This window comes from Berghia stephanieae, chromosome 2 (genome assembly GCF_034508935.2).
Source record: "Berghia stephanieae isolate SIO BIC M18660-M18661 chromosome 2, UCSD_Bste_1.3, whole genome shotgun sequence".
Taxonomy (NCBI): domain Eukaryota; kingdom Metazoa; phylum Mollusca; class Gastropoda; order Nudibranchia; family Aeolidiidae; genus Berghia; species Berghia stephanieae.
The window spans coordinates 11,270,638-11,288,400 of NC_088361.1; the positions used below are offsets into that span (position 1 = coordinate 11,270,638).

At 33.2% G+C, this 17,763-nt stretch overlaps 1 protein-coding gene across 1 annotated transcript in view; it reads right to left on the reverse strand.

The window, feature by feature from the left end:
- LOC144964300 (growth hormone-releasing hormone receptor-like) overlaps window positions 1-17,763 on the reverse strand; it is an 81,164-nt gene extending 63,401 nt beyond the window's left edge. The window contains exons 1-2 of the mRNA XM_078898393.1: window positions 17,519-17,763; window positions 10,483-10,546 (exon numbers count right to left, since the gene is read on the reverse strand). Coding sequence (XP_078754519.1) covers window positions 10,483-10,509 — 27 coding nt within the window. The 5' untranslated portion in view covers window positions 10,510-10,546; window positions 17,519-17,763. The remainder of the gene's footprint in view (window positions 1-10,482; window positions 10,547-17,518) is intronic.

Consider the following 17,763-nt stretch of genomic DNA (forward strand, 5'->3'; position numbering starts at 1 on the left):
TTGATCTTCTGGTTTCAGAGTGATGGCATCTTATTTCCTAGTCTAAATATATGCTGGTCATCAAAAGATCATTATTTCACCCCTCTCATTGGAAAACCCTGACATTTCTAAGTACACACGTAATCGTTGAATAATGCTTTGAACGCATTGAATAAACATTTTATTCAACGATATTGTACAATATTTTCGCACATTTCATAAGTGTGAAATTGGGTGTAAAAGACAGCTGATTTGTAATTAAATATATCTAATCGTTTAGTGCGCATGAATACAAATCCAACGTTTTTAGTTTTGGGTCAAATTGTCATTCAAGCAGGAGGAGAAAGATACAAATTATGGTGAATAGAAGTACTAATTCCACACCACTTGGTTACAAAATATCTAATAATCTTACTTGGAGGGGTAGAATAAACATATTCTTTCATTTCTTTGTATTTATTAAACTCGTTATATTTTTATGGTGCAATAGCACATACTCGCAAGCTCGTTGTGTTATTGGTCACGATAAAAACAACTCGTTTAATCAATACAAAGAGATGAAAGAATCGTATATTGATATTTGCTCTTTTACGTTTAGCAGTTATGGCACTTTATGATTCAATATGAAACCTATTCATTATTAATCTTCCAAAGGACTGGTTAAATAACCCTTTCAATGATTTTGGAACCGGAAGAGAAAAAGGTTTGGCGTCACGACTTCCCTGCTTTATTGTTGAATTATCTATAACAGTAATTGGATTCTTTGATGTCTTTCAAATTGTTATCTTTTATTGACGAGCATCCTCTTGTGTTGAGGATTTCGTGATTTTGTTAAGTCCCGTAGGACATCTTAGCCCAATGGTAATTACTCAGTACAGAAATATGTAGAGAGATGGAGAGATAGATACACACACACACACAAACACACACACACATATATATATATATATATATATATATATATATATGTGTGTGTGTGTGTGTGTGTGTGTGCATATATATATATATATATACATATATAATATATATATATATATATATATATAATATATATATATATAAGGTATAAATAAAAACCACGAAGTAATTGTGCTCGACTTTAGTATTAAAGGAGCAGTAAATATACATAAACAGAATAATATTAGAATTACTATTGATTCCTATATCTCTGTTTCATGACTTTTACCTTGGGCAATCCCTAACAATTGCCCTAGGTAAAGGGCATGAAACATATATATATATATATATATTATATATATATATATATATATATATATATAGGAGTCAATAGGAATTCTAATATTTTATTTATGCTTCTAACATCGACAACAAACAACAATGCAATTTCATTAGATTTGACATAGTCATTTCTATCCATTCATAAACGCCGTATATACCGTATATATATATAATTAGCAAAAAAAAAACCCTTGAGCTTTTTTATACAACGCGATATCCACAAAACGTGCTCAAATCGCTTTACAAAGGGTCCATGGCCAGGAGCAAGTTTTAACAAGTAGGACGGGATATGACGCCTGTTAGGAGATGTTACAATTTTTTCGGACAGAGACAAGGCTGTAAACGGACAGGTACTCATTTTACGCCTGAGTACGGCGAGAGAATGTGAGTAAATAAAGAGCTTTCTCCAAGGACTCATCTATGCGCCCGCCGAGCGAGGCTCGAACTCAGAGCCTTCCGAGTGTCATACCACAAGACCACAGAGCCGCAAAGAGATCCCTGACCCATGAATAATATCAATTCCTGCCTGCCACTCTTTGGACAGGCTACGTGCTTCACAACTGGCCAAAAAGATTATCCGATCACCGGCTGACCTGGTCTTTTTACTTGTTTCCATCCTAATTAATTAAATATGCCGAAAGTGTAAAGCGTCCTCGCCGAAAAAAAAAAACGTAAATGAGCTGAAATTCCAGGACAGGATGCCGCATTAAGTCGATAAGACACAGGAACGTGTCTGGAATAAAAGAATTAAGGTATAAATTGAGTATCGAGCGTCTTGTAAAGGAAATTACATTTAGTTCTAACCGTTTTAATTTACAAGATAATCACTAAAACAACCATGGCCTATTTAGTCATTTTAAAATAACCCTTCTCAAAACATAACGTTGAATTTAATAGAATTGTCTACAGATTTACATTTCTTGCTAAAATAAGCATAATTTTGTTTCTTTTGAAATGCAATAATCATTGTTAAACAAATGTGATAATCTCAATTTTACAAATATGTAATTATCCACGTGCATTCGTATAGTTAGACTGCACTGGATATGCACTTTTCTTCATGTAACGTGTTTGCCAAGATCGATGACTTCGGAACAAATATGAATAGCGTTTCCATTTAAACACAAAATAGCGCCATTTACATATAAAACAACTATCATAACTCGTTGTTGCTATAACAAAGACTAGAAAGTAAGATTTAAAATTACAAACTCTTAGTGATCCAAGAAAACAAGTCAACTTTTGCGCATCGATTGAGAACACCGCATTCCAAAAAGCAAGAATACGATTTTGATGCATGCAGTGCTAGAACAGCATGAACTTCCGTTGCATTAGTAGGACTTGCTCTAATAGGGCAAAGACGTCTTGACGTCACACTATCCTCTCTTCCGGTTTAAATCTGCTTGGAAGTGTGTAACCGACCAGTCTTTCGGGGGACTAACAGTTAATAGATTACATATTGAATCATAAGGTGGCATTGCCATTTAAGTATCAGGGTGTATGGGCAGATTCTTATGATTACATGACGTAAAAGACCGTTAACGAATTATCTATACTGACGACCATAATTTAATTTTTGCTAGAAAATAAGATGCTATCACTCTGCACTCAGACTGCACAAGGAATGTATCTAGCAATCCGGGGGACTGGTTTCACACTTCAAATGATATTGGAACCAGTATTTTGACGTCACATTATTTTCTCCTGATTGTTTCGTCTAGTTGAGACTAGTCTATATCTATTGCTTGCGTAAAGATGTAACATTTGCAAAATTCTATGTTAAGAAGTTACCTGGCAATTTCAAGTATTTTGTTTACGTACGATTCCTTCATGATGAAATCATAACAATTAGAATGCATTAAATATGTTTTCCATTGATTAACTCGCTTAACCCTAACACGGACTATATCCATAATTTACCCGGTTTACTTTTACCCCATGTTTATCTATTACATTTTCTGAGACAAATTAAAGCCGTAGTATCAAAGCTAATGTTCTTAATGTTTGCATGTTAATGGTAGTTGAATAAAACTATCTAGGTACATGCCTATTTTTAATACTTTTCTTACAGTTTTGAAAAGTAGCAAAAATCTCTAGGATTGAATGAGTTAATTATTGTGAAAGTTCCATACAAGTCATCGTTAGTACATATTTACAGTTCTGATCTTCGAACGCCATTATGGGCTTGATTTAATATTCTGTTAACGGACAATATTTTGCGTTGGTTTCATAGCATTCCCATTACAACAATGAGCCCATTATGATTTGGGTTATCAGATCTGAAAATATGTTCACGTTGTCGTTAACAGTATCTGAAGTAAAGTTACCAAGAACATTCAAGACTAAGCTGTGAATTGAATGATTTTTCTTGAATCACCTCCTAGATATTACATATTGTTTTGGCAGACCTGGTAAGAATATTTCGAGTTACTGAACGGCAAAAAAAAAAGAGGGCACATTGACCATTCAAATTCTACTATGGCTGATGAGAAGAAACCATTCTATCGCATATTTTACTGCTAAAAGCCTCACGGGAAAATGTTTGTGATCATGACACAAATCAAAGTGATAACATTTTTGTTAATAACGTTTGTTGAAGTATAAAAATTTATTGAATTTGTTTTGTTATACTTTATTTATATATTTATTTATTCATTTATCTATTTATTTATTTATTCATTTAATTATTCATTTATTCATTTATCTATTTATTCATTTATTCATTTATTTTTCTATCTATTTATCTATTTATTCATTCATTTATTCATTTTTTAATTAATGGATGTATTTATTTATTTATATGTTGGCTATTGCTGCTCAATGACAATTAATAATATTGTTAGTTTGTGAACTCTTTTTTGAATCAATCTGTAAAATAGGTCAGTACATCTAGACGTCTATACAAAATGTCAAGATACAATGATCTATTTTTCAGATTGTAAACAAATCCATGTTCCACATCATCTTTGTTATCATGTTCATTATCATCATCAAATCATTATCATGACCAATTGTCAGTCTTCTCTTTTGTAGGTTATTTTACTATTATTAGAGCTTGAGAGAGAGAGAGAGAGAGAGAGAGAGAGAGAGAGAGAGAGAGAAGAAAGAGAGAGAGAGAGAGAGAGAGTAACAGATACTATGTATTCCTTACCAGTCATCGATGACCAAACCGGTGGCTTTGTTAACCCGAGGGAAACGTTGTCCTTTTAACAGCCTACCAACCTATACCCATCTCATCCATTCCATTGCCTTTCGGCCATAGTATGATCATCTTATGTCATTACAATCTGAAGTCTGCCGTATTTTGGAAAATCCCATATTTTATAATTTGGACATAAAACTAGTCCTTCAAATATCGATCGATTTAAATGACACTACTCTTTTTTTAAAAACCTCTCAAACCTGGGACTTCGCGAAGTCCCAGGTTTGAATGTTTTTTTTAAGATGAGGGTCATTTTAATCGATCGATATTTGAAGGATGAGTTTTCTGGCCAAATTTTAAAATATAAGTAGAGTACGAAAAGTAGAGTACGACAAAAGAGACAAGAGTCGCTATCTAGACTTAACTGAAAAAGGCTGTGTGTGTCTCTGAGAACTATAATACTGGAAAGAAACATGATGCAATATAATATTTATTTAACATTAATGATTCTTAATGTGATAAAATGATTTTCCATTGCAAATCAAAGGAAAACTGATCGAGTTCCTCAGAAGAATCCCTCTATTGGTATATATTTCCACCAAATTTCCAATGTGGATGAACTGTTCAAGAGATTTTGTCTAAGTAAAATGGAGAAAGTTGTGAAGGATGGCGATCACCCTCTTCACAAATATATTAAGTTCTCCATGAGGAGCCGTCGCCTTATATCTATAAAAATAAAGACAACACGTCACCTTAATTCATTTTTGCTACATGGTGTTCGAATTTTAAACGCGCAACTGTGATTTAAATTAAATACTAAAGGCCAGAGGTATGGCCTATCTCAATTTATCAAATTAATATAAAGTTCTGCTATTGGTTCTTGGTTGTATATTTTTTTTACATTTTTGTGCAATTGCATATATACATTGCCGCCATAGATTCTCAACTTTGTGTTTATACATTTTTATGCATGTCACGTCTGTAAACGAATTTCCATTTTTTTTTTTTTTTGATTCATAGTAAGTATTTATTATTATTTTTTTATTATTATATTATTATATATTATTATTATTATTATTATTATTATTATTATTATTATTATTTATTATTATTATTATTATTTATTATTATTATTATTATTATTATTATTATTATTATTATTATTATTATTATTATTTAACCAGTTAATTTCCGTAATCTTGAAAGACGACATTAAAGCTAAACATTAGGCAAAAAAAAAAAACCAACAACTCATCCTTCAAACATCGATCAATTTAAAAGGCCCTCATTTTGGGATTAAAAACTCTCAAACCTGGGACCTCGCGAGGTTTCTGAACAGAGGAAAATCAGCAAACGTAAAGAAATTTGATTGAATTGAAAAATTGAATTACTAATGAAATCCATTACTCGCCAATAGACAGAATATTTATTAAGATAATTAGCTTCGATCAGTTATGAGTTTTTACAAATAAAAGTTTGTACCTACCCGTCATGGGTTCCCCTAGCTTAATGGTTTGCATACTCGCTCGCCATCTTAGTGTCAGTGGTTCGGCTCCCTATCGTGACTTTTTACTTTCTTTTTAGATTTTAGATATTCATTGTCAAGTCAGTGCAATCTTTGTTGTTGTTGTTGTTGTTGTTGTTGTTGTTGTTGTTGTTGTTGTTGTTGTTGTTGTTGTTGTTGTTTTAATTGTTTCTTGTTGTTGTTGATGTTAACTTCAAAAAAAATTATTGTTTAAAATAGCCTTTTGTATTTAATCATTGTGATGAAAATTGTATCGTATCATTTTCCAGAAGCTTTTTTTTCTCACAAAACAGTCGTGACTGTCAAATAATGGTGACAACACACAAATTCACAAATGTCTGTTTTCATTTTTCACTTAGAATTTCTAGCTTTAAAAAACTTGTGATATGGGTTAAAGCATATATAAAACATTGGTTATTTTATTTCGGTTTATTAATTTACCCGTGAAATAAATACCGTAATGAAAGACACTAGTTAATTATTAGTTAAATGTAAATAAGAACAACATGATAAGGTATATAACGTTGTATTTTGTCGTTTGAAGCTCTGCAAGTTGTAATTATAGGATACATAATTTGCGTTGGTTTGAGACTATTTCCATTAAACAAGCAGCCCATAACAATTTGGGTTTTCAGACCTGTGAATGCAGTTGGGTGATTAGTTAAATGAAACTTTGTCAAACTATATATTTTTTAACTAGAGCATTTATATTGCGCAATATCCACTAAATTTGCTCTAAGCGCTTTACAAGGGGTCCCTGGCCAACAGCAACACTTGTAGGACGGAACATGACGCCTGTTAGGCGATATTACAAGTTTTTTCGGACAGAGACAACGCTGTTAACAAAAAAAATAGCAGCCAGGTACTCAGTTTACACCAAAGACGGTGAGAGAAAGTGAGTATAAAGCCTTTTCCAAGGGCTCAACAAAGCGTCGAGCGAGGCTCGAACACAGGACCTTCCCGGACCTTCGGTCCGAAAGCGAGTGTCGTACCACTAGACCACATAGCTGTACATTAAAAGGCCACTCTTAGTTCTGTATTTCTATACGAATGCTGGGTAATTTACTTAAACGCATACCATCGTGTAATTTGCACACTTTGACTCTGTATTATTATGCGCCCTTGGTAACCTGGAATTGGCCTCTTTTACTAAGTCCGTGCGTCTCCATAATGGAAAAAAAGTGACATTCTTGCGTGCTGAACGATATTATTTATCGTGTTTTTGGGAGATAGGCTAGTGGGAAATTCCACATGCAAAGATGACTGCTTTCATGATTGTTTTCTTCTTTTAAAGACGGCGTAGAAATAATGATGACTAGATAGATCTAGTAGATAGTATGGATTCTAGCGTTTGTTTAATTGGCGAGGCTATTGTAAAACAAATTTATTACTGCATGTTTGACTTCAATAGTCATGAAATCTTTAGAAAAACTTGTTCTTGTTAAAATTAGGAATCAGTTTATGCCATTGAGTGATAGTCATCAATTTGCTTACAAACCAGGACGTGACGTAGAGGATGCCATTTTGCTGTTTACAAACAACATCTACAGGCATCTAGATCACGCTAGGAGCTATTGCAGATTGCTTTTTGCAGATTTTTCTTCAGCGTTCAATACAATGCAACCTCAGTTGGTTGTTCAAAAATTGACTAGTCTGAATTTAAACAAGTATCTAATTGCTTGGGTGCTCGAATTTCTTACGGAGAGAGCACAATATGTTCAATTAGGACAAAACAAATCTTCCTGTATAACTACAAATACTGGTGCTCCTCAGGGTTGTGTATTGTCCCCTGTATTATTCACAATATACACGAATGACTGTAGAAGTCAAAACCTGAGTGTACCTTTAATAAAGTTTGCAGATGACACCGCTCTTCAAGGCCTCATAACAGATGGCAACGAAGTGGCTTATAGGCAAGAAATTGATAGATTTGTGTCTTGGTGTGATGCCCACCACCTAGAGCTTAACATAAGCAAGACAAAGGAGCTAGTGATTGACTTTAGGAGAGTGAAGGAACCGATAGAACCGTTAAAATTAAAGGACCAATTCGTCCAGCGAGTTCCTCACTACAAATACCTTGGTGTAACGATTGATGACAGGCTCAAGTGGGATGAACACTTGAAAATAATTAGGCATAAGATGTGCAGACGTACATATTTTTTATCAAAACTCTCTCAGTTTAGAATAGATAAAACCCTCTGCACATTATTTTATAGAGCAGTAATCGAAAGTGTTTTGTCATTTTGTATAACAGCTTGGGGAGGCAATTGCTTAGCAGTGGAAAGGAACAAAATAAATTCAAATATTAAAAAATCCATTAAACGCTATATAAATGATGTTGACGATGTAGATTTTTTATACGAGAAATTTTGTATAAATAAAATAACTAAAATATTAAATGACCAGTATCATCCACTAAGACCATCAATTATTATGTCAGAAAGAAGTGGTCGCCCTTTCTCTATTTCAACGAAAACAGAGAGACACCGAAAATCTTTTCTGCCGTCCAGTATTAGGCTTTATAACAACAAGCAATAATCATTTTATATAATTATTTCTCATTTTTACTTTTTAAAAATATAAATATTAATTTATTAATTTATTTGTTTTGCAATCTTTTCAATTTTCAATTTATAGTGACAGTTTTAACTATTTTACAGTGTTTGAAATTATTCATATTATAAAGCGCAGCTCTGGTTATAGAGCTGCTCCTTTTTTATATATATACATCCTATTTCCATTGTATTTTTATCTTATGTGTAAATTATAACACGTCTGTACAAAAAATTTCCTTTTTGGGATGCAATAAAGTATTATTATATATTATTATTATTATTATATTATTATTATTATTATTATTATTATTATTATTATTATTATTATTATTGTTGTTGTTGTTGTATAGGCTTCAACAGCCGTGACGTCACTTCCCTCGTAATGACACATAGTAATTTAGTAACTGGTTCTAAACTATCGGAACAATAGCGGACGCCCTTTTGAAATACTTCTCCGACGAGTTTAAAAGTGTATAAAGAGGAGAAAAACATTATAACTCTGATTATGTTTTGACTTTTATATATTCTGATTACATGACATGTGAAAAAGTTCTTGCCACCATGAAGAATAAAAAGTACAGATTTTCATTGTTTAGAACCAAGCTGCTGGTTACTGGACGGAAGTGACATCAGACTATTGAATCCATTTATTATCCTACGTACCGAAAAACCACTAAAAACCACAAAAACTCCGAGGCACTCAGTCTTGCCAGGTAGGCGGATTTTCCGCCAAATTGACGGATTTTTATCATCGCGTGACGGGGAAAAATGGCCTGGTGGATGGCAGATTCTAGATGACTTGTATACCTTTTAAAAAAATAATTGTATAGCAATCAAGTCTAATTATTTCTTCTTTTATTTCCCCCTAAAGCGACTTTCAAGAGCACCTATTGTGAGTGTACTGTTGGCCTAGATCTATATCACACAATCTCATTCAGATTAACCGAAGTTGAAAACAATATCCGATAGTCTAACTCCCGCTCAAACAAAATCAAAACTCCAAATTTTCATGCCTTTAAAAAGGGAACAGTTGTAATTAGTTGAGCAAGGTTGAGTAACATAACTTTTTTTTATTCTGAGACAATACACTATTGTTGATTATAAGTGATTTAAATCAATTGGCGGATTTTTTTGGGCGGATTTTGGGCAAATGTCAAAGATGAAGTAGGATAGAGTTGACGATTTTTGTCGGATTTCTTGTATAAAATTTACGGAATTTTTGCAAAGGCACCTGGCAACACTGGAAGCCCCTAGCATTTAAAAGTCAACTAACTGTTTTCTAATGTTTCAATACATTTTCGAATAGGTTAAGTACTCAGGATCATAATAACAACATTTTACCAAAATCGAAGGGTACAATTGTATCATCAATTTTTTAGGTCAAAATGTCAATAAATATGCAAATCATACCCAAAACATGTTTCCATTATTTTCATAAATGCCCTTAAAACAGTGTCTGCTTTGCTATTGCTCTATTAGCATTTGAAATGAATGCAAACATTTTTTGGGAGTTACGGCACGTTTTGATCATAATGTAAAGAAGGATTATTAATTTTTACAGCCAATTTTCAAATATTCAATTTTATTCCAGATAATAGAAACTAGACAGCATAATAATAAATTTTTAATGTGTTGACAATGCTTATGATTAGAAAAGGCTCCACAAGCATTGCAGGATGAAAACCAACTTTAAAAATTCAAACTGTTGATCTTCATCCTTGGAAATTGATGTGCATCTCTCTCTCTCTCTCTCTCTCTCTCTCTCTCTCTCTCTCTCTCTCTCTCTCTCTCTCTCTCTCTTTCTTTCTTTCTTTATTTCTCTCTCTCATTCTCTCTCTATCTATCTCTCTCCTCTCCCTCTCTCTCTCTCTCCCTTTCTCCCCCCCCCCCTCTCTCTCTCTCTCTCTCTTTCTCTCTCTCATTCTCTCTATCTATCTCTCTCCTCTCTCTCTCTCTCTCTCTCTCTCTCTCTCTCTCTCTCTCTCTCTCTCTCGTATCTTTGTATAAGCCAGATATAAAGATAGAGAAAGTCTGATACTCACCTTAAAGTTGCCTTCCTTCGTCCCCATGTTGTGAACGATTTATGTCCTTTGGCTTCGACGATATCTGGTAGATTTAGGGATATATTGATATGATATGATATATGATATGATATGATAAAATGATATGATGTGATATGATATGATATGATATGATGTGATATGATATGATATGATATGATATGATATGATTGTCACATTAACGACGATTCACATAATTTATTTTATTAAAGTTATATTTTACAAAGAACTGAGTTCATCTCACTCCAGTTATATTTCGATAGGCTTAGAAAAACGTTACCTTCTAATATTATATCATCTTTCCTTTAATAACCTTCTCTTTGAATTAATTTCAAATGAGTGAATACTTTTCGTTCTACCTTCTGTCACATATTATAAAAGCTGATCGATTTAATCTTCCTCACTCACTTCTCTCAAAAACCTTTGCCCTGACGGCCAGACCACTCCACTCCTCATATAATTTATACTTTAAAGATTTTTATTTTGCTATTGGGACTTGGTCAAACACTCCAGTATTTGATTCTAATATCAGGACGCCGGGAACTTCACCGTTTACCTTTGCCAGCCACGAAATTGATTTTCTCGGCCATACCGTTGGTCATGGGACACAGACATCCGAGACAGAAAATCAAACTAAAATCGCTCGATTACAACCACCAAAGACAAAAACAGAAGTACGCAAAATACTAGGGCTCCTGAATTTTTACAGGAAATACATTTACAACTTCGCGCACATCGCGACACCACTAACAAATATGACAAAGAGAGGGTCACCGAATAAAATTGTTTGGACAGACACGTGTCAGAATAGCTTTAATCAATTAAAGGCATCACTCATTTCAGAACCAATTCTTAAATTACTCGACATGTCAAAAGAATTTGTTGTAAGAACTGACGCGTCTGACAAGGGCATCGCATGTGTGCTATTACAAGAGCACGAGGGAACTCTAATGCCTTGCTTATTCGCAAGCAGGAAATTATTTGACAGGTAATCACGGTACTCTGTCATAGAGCGTGAAGGACTGGCCATTGTCTTTGCTTTAAAGACATTCAGCAGATATCTACTGCTAAAAGAGTGTGTGGTCGAAACGGACCATAAACCACTTACGTATATAAGAAATAACAAAATGAGTAACAGTAGGGTGCTAAGGTGGAGTCCATTTGTCGCAAAATTACACCTTCAGTATCTCTCATATACCTACCTACTTTCTCGATTAGTGTAAACACATGAGAAGGGTATAATTTAACCCAACTACCTCTTATGCGTACTGTTAGTTACCTCGCAAGCCAAATTATCAGATCGCACACTTCCGATAATTTCATTTGTAAACATGATGTCACAACTTAATGTAACATTGAGTATTGTTTGGATATATATGCCATATCCATTCATGAGTTGGGAAATCTTCTCTTTATCTATATTTGTTATTATGAATTTTCAGTCATTAATTATTCATACTAGAAATGTCCGATAGCTCAGTTGGTAGCTCTACTCGCTTCACAAGGAAAGGGACCAAGATCGATCCCGGGTGCAGCCGAGATTTTTCTACCCACCCCTCCCCCTCCCGTCTACCCAGCAGTGAATGGGTAGCTGAGTTTGTTAGATTTGGCGGAAAGTACTTTGTGATCAATAATCTTATTATAATATTTAAACGTTTCCCATGTATATTTTGAACTGTGCATCCGAACGCAAGAGCGGTTTTGAGGTTAAGGGTTGTATATTTGTTCAAATCAGCCTTAATCTTCCTCTTGATTACAGTTTTAACGCTTCAAGCACTTTTCTTTTGGAAATCGAGTGATACAAAATGAGCAACGAGTATACTTTATCATAATATTATGAAGTCCTAAAATTGTGCGGTATTAGAATTTTTCTTTCTTTTTTTCTTTTCCTTCTTGGTTTAGTTTTTGTGTTTTTGTTTTTGTCTTATATTATGTTCTTTTGTTTGGGGTACTTGTTTTTCGGTTTTGTTTTTCTTTAGGGGGGGGGGGAAGGGGAGTTGTGTTGTTGGTATTTTTATTTGTTTGTTATTTCTTTTTTTTCTATATTTGTATATTTGCTTTGTTTGTTTTGTTTGTTTTTTTTTTTTAATTTAGAAGGCAAACTGTGGTTAACCGATAATTACTTTTAGAATTTAATCACTTTTCTGAGGTAGACGTATTTTATTTGTATAAGTTTGATAACCACCCAACCTAACTGTGGCCTTGGTTATGTATAATGTATACCCTTTGTTGTGGAAAGACTGAAGGATATTCCTGGAACACGGGTCACTATTCTGCTGGGTTTTTAATTATTTTTTTTGGTCTGGCTGTCTTTTATAAGACTTCAGTCGACGTAGACTTTGTTCATAGCATTTATCATGCTTCAATCGCAAGAAACCGTTCATCACGTTGTTTCTGTAACTTTCATTGCTTTTTAAAAATGGTATTTGTTTGTTATTTCCTCGGTATGGTCATTAATTTTTGTTTTGATTCTAGTTACTTCTTAAAACCAATCTTATAATTTAAAGAATTAAAAAGAAAAATAATATTCCTTGGACAGACTATTAGCCCCCAATTTGCCCACTTTGGACAACAAGTGCCAGTACTCACTCAACCTTAACAACGACTATATCCGTAGTTTACCTGGGTTACTTTTACCCATGCCTATTTATTTTATTTTTCTGAGACAAATTATAGGCGCATTATCAAAGCTAGTGTTTTAGTTTTTGCATGTTAATGACAGTTGAATAAAACTATCTATGTACATTGCTCATTTTAATACATTTCTTTCAATTTTGAGAAGTAGCAAAAATCTCTCGGATCGAGTGAATTAATGACATCAGAAATCCTGTGCATCACTTACAATTTTAAAAAAAAACCACAGTTTCTTTGGGTGTCGCTATGCATTTGCTTCATCCGTGTGTCAAAATACTGTTTATAACATAGTTTTTGTAATTTTCATTGCTTGTGTTTTATCATAATGTTTGTTTGTTATTTGCGGTCATTCATTTTTGTTTGATTCTTACTGCTTAAAACCCAATCTTATTCAAAGAATTACACAGCAAAATAATATTCCTTCGGCAAAATTATTAGCCCCCAATAGATAGAATGACGTTGACGTCACTTGGGTCTTTGTTATTGTTTTTTTTTTTGGGTTTTTTTTGTTGTTTTTTTTTGCCATCCGGGTTTATAAATAATTCTCACTAAACTGTATTTACTAGACTATAGACAGAGAATTACTCATAATCGTGGATGGCGAAAAGAAAAATCAATAACAAAGACCCGAGTGACGTCAACTTTGTTCTATCTATAAACGTTTAAAGTTACACATAGTTTTGTGTGTTGGTCCGTTATACTTCTCGTCGTGGCACAAGAGTCAAGCAATATCAAGCATGATTATCGGCCGTATGGGTGACGGCGATGGCGGAATCATTCCGTTCCGACGCTGTGTCCTTGGGTAGAACTTTTACACACAGTACCCCTAATGGACTCAGGTGTAAATGATTACCTGACTACAGGCAGTGACGGATATTGTAGGATTGTTAGTACAAAAAGAACGCCTAACGGGCGACTGGTTCTGTATGAAATTTGAACATAGTGCCTTATGGCTTGATGGGGGAATAAAAATAATGAAAATAATAATAATATAATAATAATAAATAATAATAATAATAATAATAATAATAATAATATAATAATAATATAATAATAATAATAATAATATAATAATAATAATAATAATAATAATAATAATAATAATATAATAATAATAATAATAATAATAATAAAATAATAATAATAATAATAATAATAATAAAAATAATAATAATAATAATAAATAATAATAATAATAATAATAATAATAATAATAATAATAATAATAATAATAATTAATAATAATAATAATAATAATAATAATAATAATAATAATAATAATAATAATAATAATAATAATAATAATAATAATAATAATAATATGATGATGATGATGATGATGATGATGATAATAATAATAATAATAATAATAATAATAATAATAATAATAATAATAATAATAATAATAATAATAATAATAATAATAATGGAATATTAGAAAGCGCATTGGGCATGGTTAATCTGTGCAATATAAAAGCTCAATTCTTTTTTTAATTCTAGAATCTCTTGTCATTTTGTGCTATCTGCTTAAAATTTACACAAGATGGAACTCCCTTTCTAAGCGACGTGTATTTATTTCCATATCTGATATCTGATTTTTGTTTTAATTGAAATAATGTTCTCAAACCAATGCAAAATAATGTCCATTGCCACAGTGTTAAATCAATGCCATACACCTATGTAGTTGTCTTCGGTGATCAAACCGTCATATATGTGACGGAGCCTGAACGATAAACTCCGGGAGAATGACATCAAATCTAACATAAAAAAGGAAACTTGAGCTTTTATATAGAGCACTATCCACTAAACGTGCTCTAAGAGCTTTACAAAGGGTCCCTGACCAACAGCAACACGTAACATGTAGAACAAGATATGATACCTGTTAGGCAGTATTACAATTTTTTTCGGACAAAGACAACGCTGTTAACGGCTAGGGCAGGTACTTATTTTTATACCTGAGTACGGTGAGAGAACGTGAGTAAAGAGCCTTTTCCTAGGACTCCAACTATGCGCCAAGCGAGGCTCGAAACCAGGACCTTCCAATCCGAAAGCGAGTGTCATACCACAAGACCACATAGCCGCAGATTTGAGAGGGTTTTTTTTTTTATTTTTTTTTTTTTATTTTTTTTTCCAAGATGAGGGTCATTTACTGTTTAAAACAGATTTTATTCACACAAAAAAACGCCCAAAAAGATTAAACGACTCCGCCGTTCTGAAGAAACTCTACAATTTGCTTTGTGATTTTCAAATTTAAAATACGCTTCAACAGTCGTAATGTCACTTCCCTCGTAATGACGCATGGTAACTTAGTAACTGGCTCTAAACTATCGGAACAATGGCGGACGCCCTTATGAAATATTTCTCCGACGACCATAAAAGCATATCTAGAGGGGAAAAAACATTATAAATCTGATCATGTTTTGACTTTTACACATTCTGATCACAAGACATATGAAAAGTTCTAGCCAGCATGAAGAATAAAAAGTACCGATTTTCTTTGTTTAGAACCACGATGGCCGTCGTTTCTCGGCGACGAGACATCAGACTATTGAATCCAATTCATAATTTATAATTTATTAAAATAGATATTTTTTTTCTTTAACTCTCTCCTTACCACCCGTAGGAAAATCGTCACATTCGTTACATTGCAACCGACAATTTTCTCATTCTGATTTCTCTTGTACATCACAAAATGTAAAGAAATGCTTTGATTACAGCTTTAAATACTAAACACTGTGCTGTAGAGTTCACGTGTTACTTTTTGTTTGAGTAAGAAAAGTCTGTTTTGTGCTGGGTGGGTGTGGGTTTTCGGGAAAATTCTAAAAGTATCTGGTAAGGAGAGAGTTAATCACACAACTTTCCAACTGGTACTAAGCTGCTAGAAGATGTGGAATGTAAAACGTAATAAACAAGAATGAATATATAACAGCTTCAAAAAAGAACAAAATACCAAACACAGAATGTTTTCGGGTCAAAACCCTTCTTCAGCCAATATGAAAAAAACAATGAAAACATAAACACATTATTTTTTTTTTAATAACTAGATCCACGGCAGAGAAATATTTCTTCGCGAACTCCCAGGTTTAAGAGTTTTTTGGGTTTTTTTTTTAAGTTGAGGGTCATTTAAATCGATTGATATTTGAAGGACAATTTTTCTGGCCAAATTTTTAAATGCGTGTTTTTCCAAAGTACGGCAGTTAATTAGTTAATTCAAAATCCGTAGAGGTTTGAACCCAGGCATAAGAGTTTGGTGTCTACGGATGTCTTCATTGCTTTTTCTCTCTGCTTAAAAAAAATATTGAGCTTTTATATAGCAAAATATCCACTAAACGTGCTTAAAGCGCTTTACATAGGGTCCTTGATCAACAACAAAACGTCACATATAGAACAAGGCATGGTGCCTGTTAGGCGATATTACAATTTTTTTCCGACAGAGACAACGCTGTTGACGGCCAGGTACTTAGTTTACACCTGAGTACGGTGAGAAGAATATGAGTAAAGAGCCTTTTCCAAGGACTCAATTATGCGCCCGCCGAACGAGGCTCGAACCCAGGACCTTCCGACCCTAAAGCGAGTGTCTACCACAAGACCACATTGCCGCACAACATATAACGTTTAATACAGATTTTATTCACTCACAATTTAAAAAAAAACTCCCAAAAAGATTAAATGAATCCGCCGTTGTGGAGAAACTAGGATTTGCTTTGTGATTTTCAAATTTAAAATTCATAATTTATAATTTATTAAAATAGATACTAGTGATACCGTAATTTTGTTAAAACACCACTTTCCAAAGTGATACTAAACTGCTAGAAGATGTGGAATGTAAAATGTAATAAACAAAAATGAATATGTAACAGCTTCAAAAAAGAACAAAATACCAAACACGGAATGTTTTGGGCTCAAAAGCCTTCTTCAGCCAATATGAAAAAAAAATCCCAATGAAAACATAAACACATTATTTTTCTTTAAAAACTAGATCCATGGCAGAGAAATATTTCTTCGCGGAGTCCCAGGTTTAAGAATTTGTTGGGGTTTTTTTTCAAGTTCATTTAAATCGATAGATATTTGAAGGACGAGTTTTCTAGCCATATTTTAAAATACGTTTCTTTCCATGACACCTGTTGGGTGAAATTACAATTTTGCCGACAGAGACAACGCTATTAACGGTCAGGTACTTATTTTACATTGAGTACGGTGAGAGAGTGTGAGAAAAGAGCCTTTTCCAAGGACTCACCTATACGCTGAGCGAAGCTCGAACCCAGGACCTTCCGACCCGAAAGCGGGTCTACCACAAGACCACATCATGGCCCTTTCTCAAATTAAATCCCAGTTTTTATATTTTCTGATAAAATTAATGACAACAAGAGACACTTAGGCTTACCAGTGAAATATAAAAGAGAGTTGCTTGTTTGTTTGTTTGTTTGTTTTTTGTTTTTTGTTTTTTTGGTTTGTTTTTTTTTTTTTTTTTTTTTTTTTTGTGGTATTTTTTTTTTTTTAATCATCGCATCTTTGCAAATACAAAGAGATATCGTTCGCACGTGAAAGGTAGAATTCGCTCCGCGAAACTCCAGTTTCAATCATAATAATATCTTAAGAATGGTCACATAATCCTAACATCTCTTCACT